Source organism: Dipodomys merriami, unplaced genomic scaffold, assembly GCF_024711535.1.
Source record: "Dipodomys merriami isolate MVZ:Mamm:240054 unplaced genomic scaffold, mDipMer1.0.p SCAF_8, whole genome shotgun sequence".
In the NCBI taxonomy this organism is placed as follows: Eukaryota; Metazoa; Chordata; class Mammalia; order Rodentia; family Heteromyidae; genus Dipodomys; species Dipodomys merriami.
In genome coordinates, this window is record NW_027206401.1 from 26,156,446 (window position 1) to 26,178,561 (window position 22,116).

The 22,116-nt window shown below is 35.9% G+C and overlaps 1 protein-coding gene across 1 annotated transcript in view; it reads right to left on the reverse strand.

Annotated features, from left to right (window-relative positions):
• The window catches only part of Lama2 (laminin subunit alpha 2), a 565,166-nt gene that overhangs the window by 369,379 nt on the left and 173,671 nt on the right, over positions 1-22,116 (reverse strand). Inside the window, exon 4 of the mRNA XM_070010715.1 lies at positions 14,459-14,701. Coding sequence (XP_069866816.1) covers positions 14,459-14,701 — 243 coding nt within the window. The remainder of the gene's footprint in view (positions 1-14,458; positions 14,702-22,116) is intronic.

Here is a 22,116-nt window from a genome sequence, read left to right on the forward strand (position 1 = left end):
CTATTTTGTTTTAGGCTTTTTTTTTCTCCTCTCTATTTGGGTTTGATCAGTTCCCTGATGCTTTTAGCTCACCATAACCTCCAGAAAAATGTGTATGCTTTTCTAAGCGTGAAATCCTGGCAAAAAAGAAGACATCTATCTTCTGACAGCTGGATTGGCTTATCTGTGACAGTAATTTAGAAGTAAAGGATTATATCAGGTGTTTTGGGGGGGGGGAATTATTAATGTCTTATCTACAATGTAAGGATTGTTAAATCACTGGGAAAAAAGAGGGGTCTAACACTGGTTCTCTAACCACAGAACTCCACTGCTTTAAAAAGAGTGGGCCCCACAATAAGTGAGCACCCTGGGGAAAAAATGGCAAAAGAATGGTTGTATAAACTAGAGACAAAGCCTCCAATATTTTCATTTATTTTGGTGATGAAGGTCTTTATTTTAACAAACACATAAATTAATATATAGGCAAAGAATTCTGCTGCCCTGAAATATGTTTCTCTGACCTTTCTGAAGGCAGAAGTAGACATTTAAAATGGAATTTTCTAATTCTAACACTGTTTTACAGCTCAGTACAGACAGAACTGCTACCCAATTTATTCATTTATTCAGTAGCTGAAGTAATCATGGTGAATCAAAGCAGTTGCTACAAACTAAGCATGCCTGCCTTCACTTTGCCACCTGTCACTCCCTCCCTCCCCCATGTTTGATGTAGCAGCCATGTAATTCATGCCATCTCCAGACTCCGTGCGTGTGTGTGTGTGTGTGTGTGTGTGTGTGTGTGTGTGTGTGTGTGTGTGTGTGTGTGTGTGTGTGTGTTTCTCCATCTCTTTATTACTCTCTTGGTCTCTCTTGGTCTCTCTGTTTCTCTAGTCTTGATATCTCTTGTTCTTTTGGTGTCTGTCCCTGTCTTTCTCTCCCTCTCTTTCTCCCTCCCTCTTTCTCTCCCCCTCTCTCCCTCTCCCTCTCCTTCCCCCCCTCTCTCTCTGTTGCCTTATATCTGTCTCTGTTTGCTTGTCTGTCTCTTGTCTGTCTCTCTGTTGTTCATCTGTCTATCTTTCTCTTTCTCTTCTCTGTCTCTTTCTCTGTCTCTGTCTCTGTCTCTGTCTCTGTCTCTGTCTCTCTCTCTCTCTCTCTCTCTCTCTCTCTCTCTCACACACACACACACACACACACTCACACACACAACTCCACATTCTTTCACAACTCCACATTCTTTCACTAAGCCATTTCAGTATTACAATGTCTTTACCATCTCTCTCCCTTATTTGATGCCCCCAAATATGATATACTTTATCCCCTGTACCTAAGACAGTGCTGTCCACATAGATATCTCACATTTATTAAAGGAAGAAACAGCTAAACATTGAGTTCTGTTCCTTGGCTTATGTATACTTGTGAAATTTATTTGTAATATCAAATCATTTGTAGCTGGAACTGAAACTGTATCCCAGTCATATTTCTGGTAGGCTATCTTTTCAGGAAAGCATTTGCTTTGTAGTGATAAAAGTGTACAGAAAGTTCCTCTACTATATCTAATACAACATAAAAGTTTATCTCGTTACAAGATAAATGGGTGTAACATAACAAATTGTAAGAAGAAAGAGCTAATGTTTTTCTTCCATTGAAGTAAGGTGGAGATAAGAAAGACAGCAAAATTAAATCACTACTCTGACCTTTATTTCTATATAGAGCTTTTATTCCTTGACATAATCTTTAAGAGTTTTCATGAATAATCTTGCAATAAAGTAATTAATCCTGAAGAGAATAGTAGATAAGTGGCACAAGCATATATGAGGTCTAAAAATATGTGAGATACTTCTAAAAAAGGTGGCAGCTGTCACTCTTGGAACAGAGAATATTTATATATGTGATCACATTATACATGCCAGGGAACTAGAATGTTTTATTTCTGTGGAAAAACAGATATACAGATAGTTGTGTTATAATATATCAACCCATGCCATGTAGCTCCAAAACTTATTACTACTAACTCAAGTTCAATTTCTGTATAGTTTTCCATGATTCCTAATGTAGTCCCATATGTATATGTTATTGGGCTTCTCTCCTTTTCCCAATAAAATTAAGAAATCAAGTGCAGTATTAAATATTCACCATTTACTTCATCCAGTAACAAAAACTTTATTATAAATACCTAGCATGAATTAATATACTTACAAATTAGTGTTTCAATGAAATAGTTTGAGATCTCTTTGATGTTTTTGCTAAAATATTTTAATTCAGCTAAAGGGTATATTTAGGGCAGCTTCTGTAAGCATTTTTCTTCAGTTAGAGTGTATATTTGTTGAAACCTTATGAAACTGCATTTTATTTACAGAAAAAGCCAAACATTGGCAATTTCATATGGATCAACCTAATATGAGGGTTGGTTTTAGAATGTATTCATCAGCTGAATAGGAAAATAAATATACATGCATATATATATATATATATATATATATATATATATATATGTGTGTGTGTGTGTGTGTGTGTGTGTGTGTGTATTTACTGAAAAAATCCAGAGAACAAACTCACACAAGGGAAATACAATTTTCCAAAATGTAATCTTGCCAGGGTTGCATTCTCCTTTGCAAAATGAGTATTGTAGGATTTTGTTGCCCATGATTAAAATTTGAATTGTATGTCTTATATACTTTCAGGTAGCAGAATTCAGCAATGTTCTTCATTTATGTATTTCCAATGAAAATATTTGGTTGCAGTCTGCTATGTTGCAAAATAGTACACATCCCCAGGCTAATGGGCTCTGCTGTAGATTTTTCTCCAGTTTTCATTTCGTAGCAGGGGACCAGGTAAAGTAGCTCCTGATGCCTTTTTTGAAGTTAGCTTGTAAAGTGCTATCATCACTATTCTACACTGGGGTTACTTGTCTCAAGGACTTTTGATGATAACTTAATTGTTGAAATAGTTTCCCTAAAGATTCGAGCATATTTAATAGCTTCAAGATCCTTTGTTGTACTTTCAAGTATACTTGGGCAATAAAGATAATAGTAGTTATCTTTCCTGTGTGAGGCTGATTAACTGACACCAACACACCTTTTCATTTCCCAGTAGATTGAGTGAATGGCACTTAATTATACACACAGTGTCACACAAGGGCTTGTGAGCAATGAAAAGTACACATTTAGAAGAGAGCTGATTGGACCAATGGGCTCATTTTATGAAATGGAATGATTATGAGGCTTGCTATCAGAAGATCTGAACCAGATATTAATACTGAACATTTACTACCATGTGACCTTGAATATATTACTTAACCTTCACCTATAAGGTAAGCATAATACAAGATTTTGTCTTCAAGTATTTCCAAAGATTTGATGAAAATCAACTGAAGAGTGGACAGGAACTTGGTATCTAACTAAGAACCATAAACAATAGAATTACTACCAATATTATTGGAAACAAAAATAAGCTCATCGATTAATCTACTTTCTTTGCTTAGAATTTACTTTGTGTACCTTGTGTGTATGTGTGTGTGTGTGAGAGAGAGAGAGGTGGGGGGCCTGGACACTGTCCCTGAACTCTTTTGCTCAAGGTTAGTGCTCTACCACTTTGAGCCACAGTGCCACTTCTGGTTTTTTGAATAGCTAATTGGAGATAAGAGTCTTATCAGGACTTTTATTTTTTTTTGGCCAGAGCTAGCTTCCAACTGTGATCCTCAGATCTCTGCCTCCTGAGTAGGCAAGACTACAGGTGACAACCAAAAGCACGTAGGGATTTACATTTGAACTAAAGGATTTGAATCTAATTTGGTAATATGAAATAAAACTGCCAAGACTTATCAGATCTTGCATGTTCAGCCCTTCTTTCAATGGCACATTGGCTCAGGAATTTAGACTTGATTTTCAATGCTACAAGATGACTAAAGTCTTAGAAGCAAAAACAGGTGAAATGGAGGCCTGTGCATATACACAGAGAAAATAAGAGAAATCTATCACGTAGAGAATTCCAAGCTTTCCATGCCCAGGAGATTTTCCGAAAACAACTGACACACAGAGGAAAATGTTTAGTTTTATACCTTTCTGATAGTTCAAGGATACAATATCTTGACTTCCAATCACAGCTGCAAAATGACTAGCTTTGGAAACCTGAATGAGTGGGTTTTTTTTTACTCCTCTGTACGATATTTTCCTCAGCTTCAAAGTGTGACAAGTATTCTAAAAGTTCCTTTTTATCCTAGCTTTTGGTTGTATGGGTATCTGAAATAATAGCCCCCAAAATATTACAACAAAAATTCTGGAAAGTTTTCCACTTTAAGTTGTTCATATTTGTGATTTCTGGGTAGCTTGACAAAACCTTCAGCATTCGGTTCCACCCTGTTCCAAACCACCTGGGATATGAGTCATTCTTTTGAGCAGCATATCTGTAATAAATATTTTTCCGCAAGTTACTCAGCGAGAATGTGTCTCGTCAAATCACAGTGTTTGTGTTCAAGTAACTTTCATGGTACCTAAAAATGGACCCAAAGTCCAAGAGTAGCTGTGCCTGACAACTCTTTTGTAGAATAATGTTGTAACTGCACAATTTTATTATTCACAATGATTGTTAATCTTTCACTATACGTAATGTATAAATTAAACTTTATTATAGGCATGCAGGTAGAAGAAAAACAGTAGAATAACAGGGTTCAGTGCTCACTACGGTTTTAGATATCTGCTGGATGTTTTAGAATGATTCATTTGATACAGAAAAGAAGAATTACTACACATGAATTAATACTGATAAAACATATAGGACATCACTTGTCATAAAATTAATGTGCAATTATTATTAGCTGTTATTATGAGCTTCCTAGCACTGTGTTAACCCTATTTCATCATTTGCAATCCTTCTCCTGCATGTTTATACTTGACAACTGTTTTATTTTTTGTTTTTTTGTGTGTTTTTTTTCTTTGCTTTGTTTATTTATTCCTTCTGTCTACTTAATTGCCTCTGCCTACTTGACAATCATTCCAACAATTATATGGTTCTGCACTTTATCCAGCCAGAGGCAGCTCAGACATCCCAATTAGGGGAGTCTTTAAGCCAATATCAGATAGCGAGCTAAGAGAATTTGTGTATTATATTTTATGGGTTGCATGGGGCATTGCTTGATCACTAGCCATGTGAAATCTCCAAGCCACATGTTCAACGAATCACTTGCCTGAGCAAACCCCATTGTTAATCCTGGGCAAACCTTTCTGAAAGCCTAATCTAGTGAACTTCCCCATCCCAAGAACAGCATCATTGCTTTGTGCCTTCTATTTACCCTTGATAGGAGCTACCCTTCTCCTCCATGTTAGTAGATTCTGAAATGTCAATTCCACCACATTAAGATCACCTAGTCTCTTAATTTGTGTTTTCTCCCTAAGATTCCATTCTTGTTAGTTTCTCTGATAAACTTAGTATTTCATCAATATTTCTCAAATTTTCTAAACATGATGTTTTGTGTGTGTGTCCAGTGGAACATTCCAAAAGTGGTCACCAGAAAGAAAGGAGGAATAAACGAATTTCACTATATCTTCATTACAAAAGTATACATTCAAACTATCATAATAAAAAGCCTTAAATGCACTGTTGATTTTACGTGGCGCAATACTGTGTCAACAAGCCAATCCAAATGCTCTGTGCGTTCCAGCAGGAGGCGTACCATTTCATTTCTTGGAGGGTGCTGTATATTCCACTTGCAAAGGGCAACTTTACATTGCCACAAATGGCGTATTGTCTGACTCAATGATGGTCAAGACAAGAACTATTCTTAGAGATACAAACTCGGAAGCTCCAAATAGTTATCTATGTAAATCTCTCTGTTCATAAGAGATATATTAGTATTAGCCTTCTACCTTTTCCTACAGGAGCAATTCCAAGGGTAATTTCGAAAGGCTAATTCCTCCGTTCTATTCCCACATCTCCACACAGACTCACACATGAAAATCCTACCATATCCTTTATATGAATATATCAAAGCAGAGTCTCCAAATCATTTTTATACATGTTTGATTTTGTTTCTTTTTTCCCCTGTAATTTGCAAGTCTAAGAATCACCATAATGTCAGATGATGAAAAAAATAAGGAAAATATTGTGTCTCTCTATATAAAATTCTGTCACATAGCAAATCAAAATAATATCAAAGCTCTACATATAGTCTACAAAAAAAAGAAAGAAAAAAGAATCTTCAAGGATTAATGATGGTTTCTCCAGGGATTTTAGTGCAAGAGTACCATGTTTCAAAAGCAAACTCAAAAGAAACCTAAGTTCCATTGAGTTGTCCTCCTGAGAGTGGAATGGGCTGGTAAGGAAAATGCATGTAAATAACTTAACGGTCTCTGTAGGAGGAAATTGGGGCAAAATCACCATGGTAACCATGAATATTTAGTTACTGCTCTAGTGGCAATCCAAATAAATTAAAAGTAATAATCCTAGTCACAGACTGAGAAAAATCACACCTAATAGAAAACAAATAAACAAATAAACAAATATGGATTACCATTTACATCCTGGAGTCCCTTGAGCATTGTCATCTACATAGCCCATCCTCCTTAACATCATTAAGGCAATTCATCTCCCAATCACCCCTTCAACTACCAATAACTTAGTTATAGCTCAAAGATTATATACCCAGCCGGGTGCAGGTGGCTCATACCTGTAATCCTAGCTACTCAGAAGGCTGAGATCTGAGGATTGTGGTTTAAAGCCAGCCCTGGCAGGAAAGTCCGTGAGACTCTTATCTCCAATAAACCATTCAGAAAACAGGAAGTGGTGCAGTGGCTCAAGTGGTAGAGTGCTTGAGCTGAAGAAGCTGACAGTGCCCAGGCCCAGAGTTCAAGCACCATGACCGAAAAAAAAATGTTATTTATCCAGCTTGAACTCACTCAGAAATTTGGTTTACAAAGCTCTGCAGTGTCCTGAGGTAGGAAAAATAGTACTCTCATTCTTAGATTGCAAGTAGTCAGAATTGTCAGAATTTATTTCCTTAAATAACTGGTATACTATTCCTTTCTAGGGTTTGAAAGAAATAGCTGAAGAGTAAGTCAGAAATAAAAACACCAGAATCACCAGGAATACTTGCTTAACATATGCACAGGACTTTCTGAACCCTTACCAAAAATCTCTGGTCTCAGAAATATCTCTTTCAAATGCTCCTAGGCAATTTTCAAGCAAAGCCTCCTTCTCAGTGGTACTTCTGAGAGGATGTCCTTGCTACAAGTTCCCAGTAACATCTGGCACAGCTGATTTTGGCAGAGGCAGCATTTGGGTGATGATGGTAAATGATGATGGAGCTGACTCCCTGTAGCTCTGCTGGAAAGCAAGTCTGTGTAGCTGGGACCCACCAGAGGGCTTTTTTTGGTATCTCTGGCCTCATAGAATAATGGAGACCTCCTCTGGTCTGTTGTTCACATCCTGCAACAACTATTAGTGAGCTTAAGATCATTCTTTCAAAGCAGAGGAAAGCAGGTCCCTGCTGAGCACTCTTGGTACTGATGATACAAAATTGCCCTTCTAAATGAAACTCTTAAGGCTTTTGCTGAAAGCATCCTTTTGTTTGCAGCCTGGATAACATAACATAGGCAATCTCTCCATGGCCCTCCATTATCCCTCCTTTCCCAGGCTCTATACCCCTAGGATTATTTCCCAGATCAAGTGAGCTTCTTTTCTCCTTTTTGGGACAAGTCCAAAATAGTAGACTAAAGAATTTTAGTCTCTCTTTCTCTGTCTCTCACTGTCTCTGTTTGTCTTTGTCTCTCTGTGTCTCTGTCTGTCTCTGTCTCTGTCTCTCTCAGTAGTAATTAAATATCTTTTTTCTTGGGAACTGGGTGTATACCCTAAAATATCCTGAGAGTAAACCATATGATAAGTAAGCATCATTGATTTTGTGAAGGCCATGTGAGATAGAGAACAGAGGATGGTCTGATCCAAACTAGGAAAGGTAATGAGAGTGTTAGAACCACACTGTCAAAGAAACAATTAGAAACATTACAGACATGACGTGTCTATAAATGAAGACATAGACAGAGGCAATATGGAACATGAAACCCACGGAGAGAAGAGCTAGAATATTCCTTATTGAACCAATGAAGACTTTACCTAAAGTATGTTTCAGCTCCCTAGAACATAAAATTTTAGAACATTCTAAAAGTTTAAGCATATATTTCCAGAAATTTCCAGACAGGTGATAGTTTAATTGCATCCTTAAAAATATAAACATTGTTGTTAAATAAGTTGGTATGATTAATACATGTTAATTTAATGGGTAGATCTTAAACTACTCCATTTTTTATTTCTGACTTTAAACTTACATTTAAAGAATGTTATGAGCTCTATGTGTAGTCTTTTGAAGAACCCCCATTCTGCTTTCCAGAGTGGTTGAACCAAGTTTACACTCCCAACAACAGTGCAGTAGGGTTCCCTTTTGGCCACATCCCCATCCAGCATCTCTAGTTATTAGATTTTTTTGATTATAGTCATTCTAACTGGTGTTAGGTTGAATCTCAATGTTGTTTTGATTTGCATTTCTTTTATGGCCAGAGAAGTTGAACATTTCTTCATGTGTCTATTGGCCATTCTTATTTCCTCTTCAGAAAAGTCTCTATTTAAGTCTTTAGCCCATTTATTAATGGGGTGGTTGTTTCTTTGAGGATTTGTTTTTGAAGGATTTAATATTTTGAGTTCTAGCAATCCCACTTTTGGGCATTTATCCAAATGATCACAAACAAGGCCATACTAATGCTACCAGCACAACTCTGTTTATTGCAGCGTTATTCACCATAGCTAAGATACAGAACCAACCCAGATGCCCTCAGTAGATGAATGGATCAAGAAAATGTGATATATATATATATACATATATATACATATAAAATGGAATTCTATGCTTCCATCAGAAAGAATGACAATGCCCCATTTGTTAGAAAATGGAAAGACTTGAAAAAATTATACTAAGTAAAGTAAACCAGACCCAAAAACCATAGGTCCCATGCTTTCCCTCATTTGCAATAATTAGTATATGTCTAGGATAATCTTACAGATGAGCAGAAAAAGTCAAAAGCTATGTACATATAACCATATAAGATGATACTAAGTGAAATGAACCCCAAGATATGGACACAAGAGGTCTTTCTTTGTTGCTTTTAATGTACTATGTGATTTTTTTTGTTGTTTCTTTTGTATGTTCTTCCCCCTGGGTATATCCTCTGTTGTCACTGCATTTGATTTTAGTACCCTGTGTCTTGTATATACCTTTTTCTAATCTGGGAAGGGGAAGGTAAAAATGCTGAAAAAAAATGCTGTAACAAGGACACAAGATGATTCATTGCAACAATGACACAAGACACTGTTAGAAATGAACTTTACAACTTGGTGGGGGGAAGAAGTGGGGGTGGGGAGGGAAGGGATAGTAGGAGAAAAACAAATGACAGGGTAACAATGCTTGACAAGAAATGTACTCCTTACCTTACTCATGTAACTGTAACCCTTCTTTTTTTAAAAAAAAATAAGTTTTTTATTGTGAAAATATTGTACAGAGGGGTTACAGTTACACGAGCAAGGTAACGAGTACATTTCTTATCAAGCATTGTTGCCTCCTCCTTTGTTTTCCCCTGCCATCCCTTCCCTCCCACCTCCTCAACTATGCTCCCTGCCTCCCCCTCCCTCCCCCCACACCCCCTACATCGTAAAGTTCGTTTTTCAACATTAGCATCTTGTATATCTCATTGTTGCAATGGGTCAACCTGTATCCCTATTTAAACAATTTGTTTTTTCCCTTCCCCTCCCCAAAGTATACCAACATCAAATACAATGAAAACAGGGGTTATACCATGGGGGAGGGACATACAAATCAACAAAAAAATCACATGGTATTGTAACCCTTCTGTACAGCATCTTTACAATAAAATACATTTTTTAATGTTATGAATGTGTGTGGGGAGAATGATCTTTCCATGCTTCATCCCAAATATGCATTGCAAAGTATGGTGACTATTTAGACACTGATGTTGAAAATGAAAATTATCTAGAAGTATGAGAAAATGTAACAAATAAAAATATACACAAAATCATATGCAAACATATTAATTCAGATATACAATGTCAAAGGTGTTTTTGTTATGAAGTATTGCTCCCTAAAAACCAGGAACTCAACATAATTATAAGAAAACATAATTGAGTAAATGCTATAAAACATCTCTTAAAAGATGTCTTAAACATCTTTTAAAGTCATTCATTGATCAGAGGTAATTGAGAAAATATGTAGTACCCTGAATTTGATTCCAGGATAATTTAATATTAATGTATCAAGGCTAACCTCTCAATTTTGTCAAATGCATTGTGTAAAATATTACCCTTTGGGCTAGCTGAGTGAACTGATAGGAGAATTTTCTCTTCTTTTCTGATGTTTATGTAAAATCAACATGGTTCCAAACACAAAAGATTTTTAAATATGCCTGTATGATTTAACTTCTTTTGATAAAGCAGAAAAGGGCCAACATGCTTAGTGACAACAACTAGAAAAGCTGGATAAAACATAGAAAATCTTTCAAGCTACTTGAGTGATACCAAGTAGATGAAGAACTCCTACTCAACGAAGGAGGTGATGATGTGAAGAGGTGATTGGTGCCAGTTTTGGTCCTATGGACATCTTCCTGTCCAAAAGTTATGGTGGAGAGAATGGACAGTGCTTTCTACAGCAAGGCTATGAGAAGAGGACAAAAGTTGGATGTAGGAAACTACAGAGGTTGAGCTTTGTTAAATCTGTGCATGTTGGCTGCATCTCCAAAGGCAAGTAGTCTCAGAATGAGAATAACTTGAATCAAAGCAGCAGACATCTCGCATCTAAGTATCCCATAAAGCTAAATTATTTTAAGAGGCCCCAAATGCCATGGGGTAGTAGCAGTTCCAAAAACTCCTCACAAGATGAAGATAATATGCCATTCCTTTGATCATTTCTACACTTATCTTTCAATACAACTTCTATTAAATGAAGTAATTAGGTACAAGAGGATAGGATATAAAATAGTATGAAAAGAATCAACCAATGAAACAGTACAAGATAAACTAGCAACAAATTCTCCAGTTTTTAAACAGAGTCTTAAATCATTGTTACTTTGTGCTCAAGGGAACAAACTAGGCTATTGAAAGTTTAAATATATATTACTAAATTAAAATTTTAAGATGAACAAAATTTCAATGTAAGATGAAAATACCATGTTTCTGTATGAAAATGAATGAGAGAAATTCTAGAAACTAACAAGTATCAGAACTACAGTTAGAATTATATGAGTATGTTAATACATTTTACATAGATGACGAGAATTAGAAGCATGCTAAGAGAAAATATCTAGAATATTTCTATACAAAAACAAAGTATACAATCACAGAAAAGCCTATAAGATACAAAGCGTAAGATATATTGTATGTGCAGTAAGAGGTTCTACATTTATTTATTTATTTTCTGGTGCTGGTTGTGGGGCTTGAACTCAGAATCTGGGTGCTGTCTCTGAGCTTTGTGCTAACGGCTAGCACTCTACTACTTTAACCTCCTACTTCCAGCTTTTTGATAGTTAAGTGTTTATATGAGTCTCATGACTTTCCTATATAGGCTGGATTCAAATCACAATCCTCAGATCTCAGACTCCTGAGAAGTTAGGATTATAGGCATGAGCTATCAGCACATGGCTCTAGTTTATTTTTATTAAAATTATTTTTTATTATTTTTAAACATTTTTTCTACAGAGGATCTGCCATTCAACAAACATTTTATGAATATAATGGACTTATGGGGGAAAGCAATGGAGAGGAAGTAATAACTTGAGAACAACTAGTTGAACTTTTTTTTGACTGATGAAAGACATCACTCTGCAGATATGTCAAATGAGATGAAATTGAATCCAGAAAGAAAATGGTATAATCTAGAATGGGCAGAACTGGGCTGGCAGAACTCTGAGTCTGTTCCTTCTAACATGTAAAATATTCCACAAAATAAACTGTAAACAGAGCAGACGCTCCAGGAAGACCCCGAGTTCAATTGTTATTCATATACCCTATCACTCTGCTACTAATATGTTGAATTACTTTCTGTTTCTTACTTTAATTTCATTCTTATGCAAGAGACAGATTGACTTAAGAAAACATATCACAAGAAAAACTGAATTAGTTGTTTAATAGTCACCGTCCATGGGTGGTTTTGGGGAATGCTATTGTTTCTTACTTTAATTTCATTCTTATGCAAGAGACAGATTGACTTAAGAAAACATATCACAAGAAAAACTGAATTAGTTGTTTAATAGTCACCGTCCATGGGTGGTTTTGGGGAATGCTATTTTGGAGCAAAAGCAATCTAGCTGTTAAAGACACAGACAAGTAAGTAAACATGTCTGGATATTCCATGTTGTCATCTAGATGTATTCTAAAGACTAGAGCTTCCTACAACTAACATAGGAAGGATATGACAAGGGGCTTGTATATAACTTAATAATTACATGTGTATTAAAATATATTTTATATTGCTCACCCAGTTTCTGAAATGGACCCAGTTTCTGAAATGGATAAAGTATAGCTTCAAAATATTAGAGAATTATTCATCCTGAGTAGACATTGGATCCAGGAAAAAAACTAGATACAGATATTCTTTCTGTATTCCCTGCTTTCCATATTCTTAGGCTGAACTGCTCAAGAATTGGCTGCTTCTGGGCACAAAGCAGGTTGAACAGTTGTTTAGCTCACTGCATTTGACTCCTAGTCCTTTTGCAGATTGAGACCTCTGCTGAGAGCTCCATTTGGAATGTTTTTCCCCCAGACTGGTATTTTTGAACATGGAATTTGAAATTGAGTGAGACACTAGTGTACATTCATGGAATAATATTGACAAATGTAGTCTGATAGATGTATGTCAGAAACCTAACTTTCCTCCCAATGTGTTTAGAGACATCCCTAGACTGGCTTGGGAGAGCATGACAGAATATGAGTGCAAGTATATGAAGGATGGCACTAGCTACAAATAGAGGGCCAGGCAGAAAGAATATCAAACATTCATAGAGACAGTCCCCAACTTATAACAGGCATGGCCTAGGAACGTTTTTGACCCTAGCAGTGAGAACAGATAATACACACTCAGTAGAAGTGTATTTTGAATTTTGGCTCTGGGTCTTTTCCCAGGTTCGTGATGAGTGTGTGGTCTCCTCTCACTATGCTCGGCAGTGGCAGTGAGCTGGAACTCACAACCAGACATGATCATGAGAAGAAACAATCAATGTGGAATGTGCTGTAGTAGACTGTGTGCCAATTTTTTCTTTAATTTGGACAATTTTGTGTTTTTTCATGTTCACGCAGCATTCATCTGTTTTCCTGTCACCACATAACTCAGCTTTTCACTTTTGGTATAGGACTCAATAAACTGCATAAGCTATTCAACACTTCATTAAGAAATGGGCTGTCTGTTAGAGAATTTTGTCCATGGTAGGTTAATGTAAGTAGTCAAAGCAGGTGTAAAGTTGGCTAGGCAGAGCCATGTTAGCAGAGTAGATGTATTAAGGTCATTTATAACATGATCTTTTTAACTTATGGTGGCTTTTTCAGGATATGATCGTATGGCTAGTTAAGGAGAATCTGTTTAAGCAAGTAGAATGAAAGGTGGTAAGCCACCTATACTAAAGAGACAGGTCAGGAACAGATATAAAAAGGTATTAGGGAGTTCAAGAGGCAGAAAGTCATGGTTTGGATACTTGAGAGGAGATGAATAAATATTATTGTGTCATTATTAGTGGTTCATTTGATCATATTTATTATCGTGTAGGATAATGATTATTAAGTAACTAAATCAAGAGCACAAAAATAATTACAAGAAATTGATGGTTTGGCTAAATGTAAATGTAAAGGCTAAAATCCACTAAAGAATAGCTAAGTCCTGTTAAACACAGAGCCCAGTCCTGGCACATGGAACTTAGGAGCCTTTGCATATTTCCATTAAGAATAGTGGGACCAAAGGGAAGACACCCCACAACAGCCCCCTGTGGTGGCAGAGAAGACACATGGACATGACAGCATTTCTGTTCTTTTTAACGAGAGCTTTGAGTATGGGTTATATTTCCTCACAAATTCTCCTCTTTTGTCTCTCTCTTTAGATTCAGTATATACAGTTATAAGCTTTTCTTTAAGATCTTCAGTCCCTTTCTAATCATTAGCAACTGTCATTGTCAGGAAAGTCCTCTCTCTATAAAATCAATCACTGACTTTCCAACTTCAATGCATTTCCTCTTTTCTGATCTTTCCTGGAGATAGGAGACACGAAGGTAGTTAACATTCTAACCACTTTGGGTTTTTTCCCTTCTTTTATTTAATAATTCATTGAAATGTATTTCTGCTAGATTCCATTAAAAAATCTCTCTGACATTAATTACTGACATATCCAAGTCTTTCTGACAGGGCGATTTGCCGTTTTCAGTGTAATTCAATGGTAGGCTTTTCATCTTACCTCTCCATTCTCTAAAGGGTGTATCTTGGAATAAAAGGAAGTACAGATGACCTCATCGTCTTGGGCATAGGATGGGGGTCCTGTGCGGGGATAGATATTGTAGAGGGTCAGGCACTCTGTGTCAGTGACGGCATGATACTGCCAGGGCTTGTATTCCACATCATCCAGTGAGCGTTCCAAAATCCAGTTTCCAGGCCGAGGGGAGTTGGCTGCTTTCACAATTACATATGCAATTTGAAACACCTGGGAATGACCAAAAACACAGTTTAAATTCCAAAGTGCTATTTTTCTTCTTTTCCATTCTAGGTCAAGTATAAGACTAATTGATACCTGAGACTATTCTAGATTTGACCCTATTATTCTATTATATTCTCTGACATGATTTTCCTATTGCATGTTCATAGTTAATAATTTTTTGCTGAGGCAAGGTATTCCATTCTGACCATCCTGATTTGAAAAGACCCAACTTTAGTTTTTGTACGACTCCTTGACATCATTTCACCTGATTTTCAAGGTTCTATTACAACCATTACCACTGAAAGCATCCATGAGATACCATTTTGGTCACCTTATCATTAGAGACAATAAACCATGTGCTAGAAATTGTAATACTTGGTATTACTCATATCATTTGATCCTCAAAAAGTACTAGGTAGATGGATCCAGTGTTATAAAACTAAAACAACATAAGTTATTGGCACCACAGTCGTGCATTCATACTGTAGGCCAAGTGTTTATGGGAACCTAGCAAGGTTACTTTTCCAAGTCTTAGCTTTCTTTATTGTAACTTATGGTCAAGAAGTATACAATGTTTGGATTGAATGAAATAATGTATGTATAGCAACTGGAAAGAACTTGACAGTAGGCCATAAATGGCAGTTTCTCTACATTCACAAACAGAAAAAAGCACAGATGAAATTCCAGTGATACACAGATAACTCACTGAAATAGAAGTCCATTAAGGGAAGTGTTTCTGAACCTTCTCTTTGAAAGATATAAGCATGGGGAAAGTATGGAAATAAAGAAAGAACCAACACTACCATACATCAACAGTTATAACTGAGATACTTGAGAGCATCCAGTATTTTTCAATATTTACATAATTTGAAAATTAAAAACAAAAACACATTTTGGATGTTTTGTGATTACACATATGTGTGATTTACCAACACAGTGCACAGATGCAAAACAAAAATGTACAAGCATTATCAAGTGACATTTATGTACAATAGCTTGGGTGGGAATTTAGGAAAAACTGAGTTACACAGAAAGCTCTGAAGCTGGCCTTTCCAGATCATTACTAGATGTGTGCACAGTGTGTAAATAAGGAGAAAGCCAGGATATGCGTGTGGTAATAAGACATGAAAAGTACAATGGTAATAAAGCAATTTGTCATGTTCTAGATTGGCTTTCACAAATATCTTCCTGAATTCACATATGGTAATTTCTATGTACTCTAAGGGACTGAATTTGCAAATATTAGAAGTTGATATGGAAGGTGCCACCACACAGCTGGCTCTTTTGAGCTCCTTACCAGGATTGTGTGCATACTGTGCAACTCAATGAAAACCACAAGCTCTCAAGAGACTGAGATTAGAACTGGCATATACTTTCTAGACACCATAGTAGAAATGCTGCTGATGGCTAAAATACTGAAATCCTTCTGTTGCTAAATTACTGCTCAGCTTCCCAGATGCCTCCTCTTGCCTGAGATCATCTAATTAATCCCTACAGAGCAAGCAACAGCCAAAATGTCTATTCTGCTTAGTATAAACTTTACAATTCTGTTTTACTGAATATCATTGCAGGGAAAATATATTGAAAAATTCATATTTACAATGATATATACACATACAATTGAAGATAGTCATACATATTATTTGCATGTAAGTACTTGGAAATGCATAGGCATTTGGAGCAAGAATATACATAACATTTCAAAGCTGTTGTCTTTGACGTTTTAGAAAGAAGAATCAAGGAGATGGAGAGGATGGCTTTATTTCATCTCAATATCCTTCTGCAATTGATTGTTTTAAATGAATGGTATAGAGTTTAATTATAATTAATTTTTTCTATGCTGGGTGTGACTTCAGGACCTTGAATGTGCTAAGCAAATGTACTACCATTGAGCCAAATCCACATCTATAAGATGACTTTCAAAATGGAGAAAAATTTAGAGCTGGAGGTATGTCTTAATTGGTAATTAAGTGCCTGAATATCAAACATAAGGATCTGGTTAAAATGGAAGAGTAAGAAAAAAAGGTATATATCTATATTTATCTATCTATCTATATCTATATATGTAGATGTATCACATTTTCTTGATCCATTCATCTACTGAGGGGCATTTGGTTCCATATCTTCGCTATGGTGAATAATGCTGTGATAAACATAGTTGTGATGGTAGCCTTAGTATGGCCTTGTGTGTGATTGTGTAAATGTCCAAAAGTAGGATTGCTGAGTCATATGGGAAGCTCTATGTGGAGTCTTTTGAGGAAACTCCATACTGCTTTCCAAAGTGGTTGAACAAGTTTACATTCCTACCAACAGTGCATTAGTGTTCCCTTCTGGCCACATCCCCTCCAGCATCTATTGTTATTAGATTAATTGATTAGAGCCATTCTAACTGGGATGAGGTGGAATCTATGTTGAATATGAACTTTACAATTGGTGGGGGGGAGGAATTGGGGAGGGAAGGGATAGTAGGGGAAAAACAAAGGAGAGGGTAACAGTGCTAAATAGGAAATGTACTCATTACCTTACTCATGTAACTGTAACCCTTCTATACAGTATCTTTACAATTAAAAATTAGAAAAGAAGGAAGGAAGGAAGGAAGGAAGGAAGGAAGGAAGGAAGGAAGGAAAGAAGGAAGGAGGAGGAGGAGAGAGGGAGGGAGGGAGGGAGGAAATAAAGCAATGAGGTTGGAAAGAAGGAATGGATGGGGCAGGAAGGGAGAGAGAGATGGAAGAAGAAAAAAGGAAGGAAGGAAGGAAGGAAGGAAGGAAGGAAGGAAGGAAGGAAGGAAGGAAGGAAGGAAGGAAGGAAAGAAGGAAGGAAGGAAGGAAGGGACAACTATATCTAAAGTATTTTCTATTTCTAAATGTTTAGATGTTCTTCATAAGGAATTATTTCTTCCAGATAATTTGTATACAACTACTTACAATACACAATATCTCTTTCAAAGGTAAATCACTGAAGACTATACCAACTAATTAACCTTATAGAAGACACAGACAGAGCTGTCTGTACTGTAAAATTATAAAAATAGTATGGTCCTGTTGGTAATCCTAAAGTATTCTGGGTAGTGTCTTAAAACAGTGAAAAGGTGAATAAGTAAATTGTGAATACCTCCAGAGCAGAGCCCATCTTCAAAGGTGTGATACTATAATTCTTTTATAACATTATACGTATGCTATTTATTAAATTTACTTGAATAATCAGAATCACTTTCTGTATTATTGCTATAAGTTTTAGCACCACTCATTTCAGTTGCAGTAAATTGCAGTCATCACTAGCACACTGGGTGACTGTATAAAATAAGTTGTATGTTTCTTTACTATCCACCTTCTTATATCCTTAAAAGCTGAGATTATCTCTAATCATCTATTTCCAAACATTCCTTTTCCGATGGAAGTTTCCAGAAAAGATACTGATTGAGGGGATGGGAGACACAGGGGATAATGATGAAAGAGGTGACAGTGATCAAGATGCATTGTACCCCAATAATGACAAGTTGAATTGAAGCCCCTTTGTAAACTATTCAAAGATAAAAAAAAATACGAAATAAAATCTCTGAAAAACAATAAAGGATACACAACGGTGGACATACTTTGCAAGAGAGAATCATACAAATATTTTGTGTTAGCAATATTTTCCTTCCAAAATATGCACTTTTATTAATGATAAAATTCAAGGAGTTAAGGAAGTCTATTAGAGATCACTGGTACTCAGTAAGAAAAACAAGGCTACATTGAGGTTATGGATAAAGAACTTTATTTAGAAAGCATCTCAGCAAGCTAAAACAGGAAGAGGCTAAATATCACTTGGAACTACAATATGGATTTATGATTCAGGAGCCTCTGAGTAGGCTCTAGAATAACAGGTGAAAAGTAATATGTGAAAAAAAATCTTCAACAAGAAACTCTACAAAGTCCATCTATAAATCAATGCAACAACTAGCACTAAATAACACAGAAATGCGGTTGCTGTCTTCAAAAGTATTAAAGGAATCCTATTTCATTTAAAGGACTAAGGAGTCTTTTTCATTTCTTTTATGTGGATTCTTTCACATCCCATGCAAAATTAATTAAATGTGTTGGCATGTAGGATTATGAATAAACTTTTTAAAGTGCTGTAAATAGCATGATTGAAAAATACAATGAATAGATGTATTCTTTGAAGCCTTCAGAAAATGATTGTAAAAATCTTAACCATCATTTTTTAAGTGCTCCAAATTTTCAATGCCCCTAATAGAATAGAACTATTTAATGTTATTGATGCCACTTTTATTAACTGTCTCTTGTGTTCTCTGTATAAAGACTCTTCAAAATCAGTGGTGTTAATACCTCATTTCCTGATGAATAAACTTTCAGTCTATTGTGGTAAGAACAAGAAAAGTAAACATTTCATTATATGAAGTACTAAGACTGGTAGGCTCAATGTGAGATGCAAATGTTTTCCTGATGGTGGGCCATTTTTACAAACAGGGAGACTAAAAAAACAATTTGAACTCTTAAATATCTTACCAAACATCTGAAACTTTACTGTAACTATGGGAACTTTATGTTCTCTTATATTTGTTACTCATTTGAATGTTGCCTAAAAGTTATCATATAATTACACCATTAGATGTGGTATTAAGTATTACTTCAATAAAAAGGTAGATTATTAAGAACTGGCTTTCAGGTGGAGAGATGGAAAGGAATTGGGGACTGAAGAACCCTTCCCATCTCAATCTCACAACATACAAGGACCATCATATTAAAAAGATGCTTTGTGATCCTTTTAGTATATAGGTAAGTAAGATAAAGTGGTAATTGTCTAGCAATGGTTCACGAGGAGTCTTCATTGCCTAAGGTGAGATGTAAGAGTTGTGAACAGTCTTGATTCTTTTCTGCTCCTGAACAACCTAACTCTCTTATAATCCATTTGATTGAGTCTGATATTCAAACCAATTTTTAGCACATAAATTGCTAGATGTGGATTTTTTAATCCTCTACTAAAGCCATCAATAAATCCTTTATCTTAGTCCCTTTGTTTTTTAAAGCATCACACAGATGGAAAAAATACTACAAAAGTCTGGCGTTTTGGATATTTCAGAGACTTTGGAGTGTCACTGATGCTCAGTTAAAGAAATTGGATAAATATAAACTCTTTCTTTCAGGCTTCTTCTTATAAAAATCATAAAGAAAACCTTAAGGCTGCTGTCTAAGGGAGTTAGGACCTGATCTGATTTGTTCTTTTCCAAATCTTCTTTCCTAATCTCTCAAAAGAACAGATCATGATCATCAAGGAGATATCCAGTGTAGAGCTCTTCCTCTTTCCTCCACATGTTTTTATCTGTGAACTTCTGATAGCAAAAAAAAAAAAAAAGATTGTTCACAGATTAAATCATTTAATTGTGTTTTTTTATACTGTATTCTGTTATAGGTATAAATATTTCTATCTGCAGTGATATGTCTCCAAAATACTTATCTCAAACTATCTTGAAAGCTCAACTTTATTCTTCACTCTTATGGTCTATAAGGCAAATTATCTCATTTATCAGTATAAATATCATAATTAGGAAGGGATAATAGATAGCATGAATTTTCAAGTGTAGTACCCACTGGAAATTCTGTGAGGCTTTCAGTGTATGTATGGTGTCTGAGTTGATGGATACAGTTGATGTGATTATCATCTGTTCCACCCAAGCCTGCTAAAAAGAAAATGAAGTAAAATAAAAATCAAAAACAATAAAGAGAAAAAGATGAGAAGAATTTGGCATGTTTCTTGAAGGTTCATCTGAGTTCCTATGATGGAGAACAGAGACCAATGCCCTAAGAATTCAGAGTGGCTATTGTTTTGGTGAAAATCCCCAGCTTTATAGAGGTAAGTCTGACTGAGGCCTAGCTGGGCCTAGCAAGATAAAAATTCATTGACACATTGTACAACAGCTTTACTGCACTTAAGCCAACCTTCCCAGGCTCTTTTTCTCCAGCTAAATTTTCAAGCAATCTCAAAATATTAGTGGCTCACCATGACCTTAAAAAGTCTCTGAAGAGCTGGGTTCTGGTGACTCATACCTGTAATCAAATCCTAGCTACTCAGGAGGGGCTGAGATCTGAGGATCAGGGTTCTAAGTCAGCTCAGGCAGGAAAGCCAGTGAGACTCTTTTCTCCAATTAACTAGCACAAAAGCCAGAATTGGAGCTATATTTCAAGTGGTAGAGTGGTAGCCTTAAGCAAAAAAGCTCAGGGTTAGCTTTCAGGACCAGAGTTTTAAGACCCTACTGCCAGCAGGGAAAAAAATGCTCTCTGAAGTGATTATTACATAAATTCTAATGATCATTTTACTGGATTTGAGTTTACTCTACTTCTAAATGTGTAAATTTGTAAATGATGAATTTAAAAAGAAAATTAACCTGAAAATATAAGCTATCCTGATTTTCTAGATTCATTTTGTGTTTTTTTTTTAATACATTAAGTTATTTTGGTAAACCTAGGATAGTATGGCTGGAAATATAGAGGAGTTTTCCCACCATAACTTTCATGGTTAGACAAAATCATTTAAAGTCATTTCATATACTAAATTGAGCTGTAATTGTCACTCAATTACAATGTGCAGTCCACTTTGTCTAACTCTTCACCATCAAGTATGTTTTACAATTGCTGAGAACAAGCTCAGTGAAGCTTCAGAGAAGCAACTGTGCTACTTTACCTGAGGGTAAGTGGCTCCCAGGCTGCAAAGGAGAATGAAGCACTCTGCTCCCAATTAAAATAGAGTTTTTATACTCTATGAAACTCATATGAATTTAATTCAGGTAATAATAATTAATGATAATCCTTGAAAAACTTGCGATTACTTGTTGAACTCTTTAAAGGCTTTAAATCAATGCTTGATTCTTCAAGGGAGTGTAACGAAGGACCTTTGCACTTCAACTCTTCAAGAAAGCAAATTTCAACTTATAGCTCTGAAAAAAAAAGTTTCTGTTCACCTCTCTCTGCAATAATATATAAACAGAATGCAAGTCCACTTTTTCATGAAAAATATTGGGTTTGTTTCCTAAGACCTGGACTCGTTGATTGTAAATATAATTTGGAAGAATTAATAAGCAAAAGTGATCAAGAGAATCCTCAGCTTGAACTGCAATATAGACACATAGTTAAGTGAAAAAATCATAGAGTACATGTTACAGTTCCCAGCATGCTTCTCTCTACCGGAATGCGGTGTGCACTGAATTCATGAATTAATGGCTACTAATGCTCATCGGTGGCCACAAACATCCACAAAAAGAGACATCCACACATTTTTGCAGTGTATTACAAGCACATGGCATGACCTAGAAAAATGATCATCCCCAAAACAAAACTAAACCAGAGCAAGTCTAAATTGAAACATTTATTAGACAATGAAGCAGGAAAGCAACATGAAAATAATAATCTAGGAGTGTAGTTAGT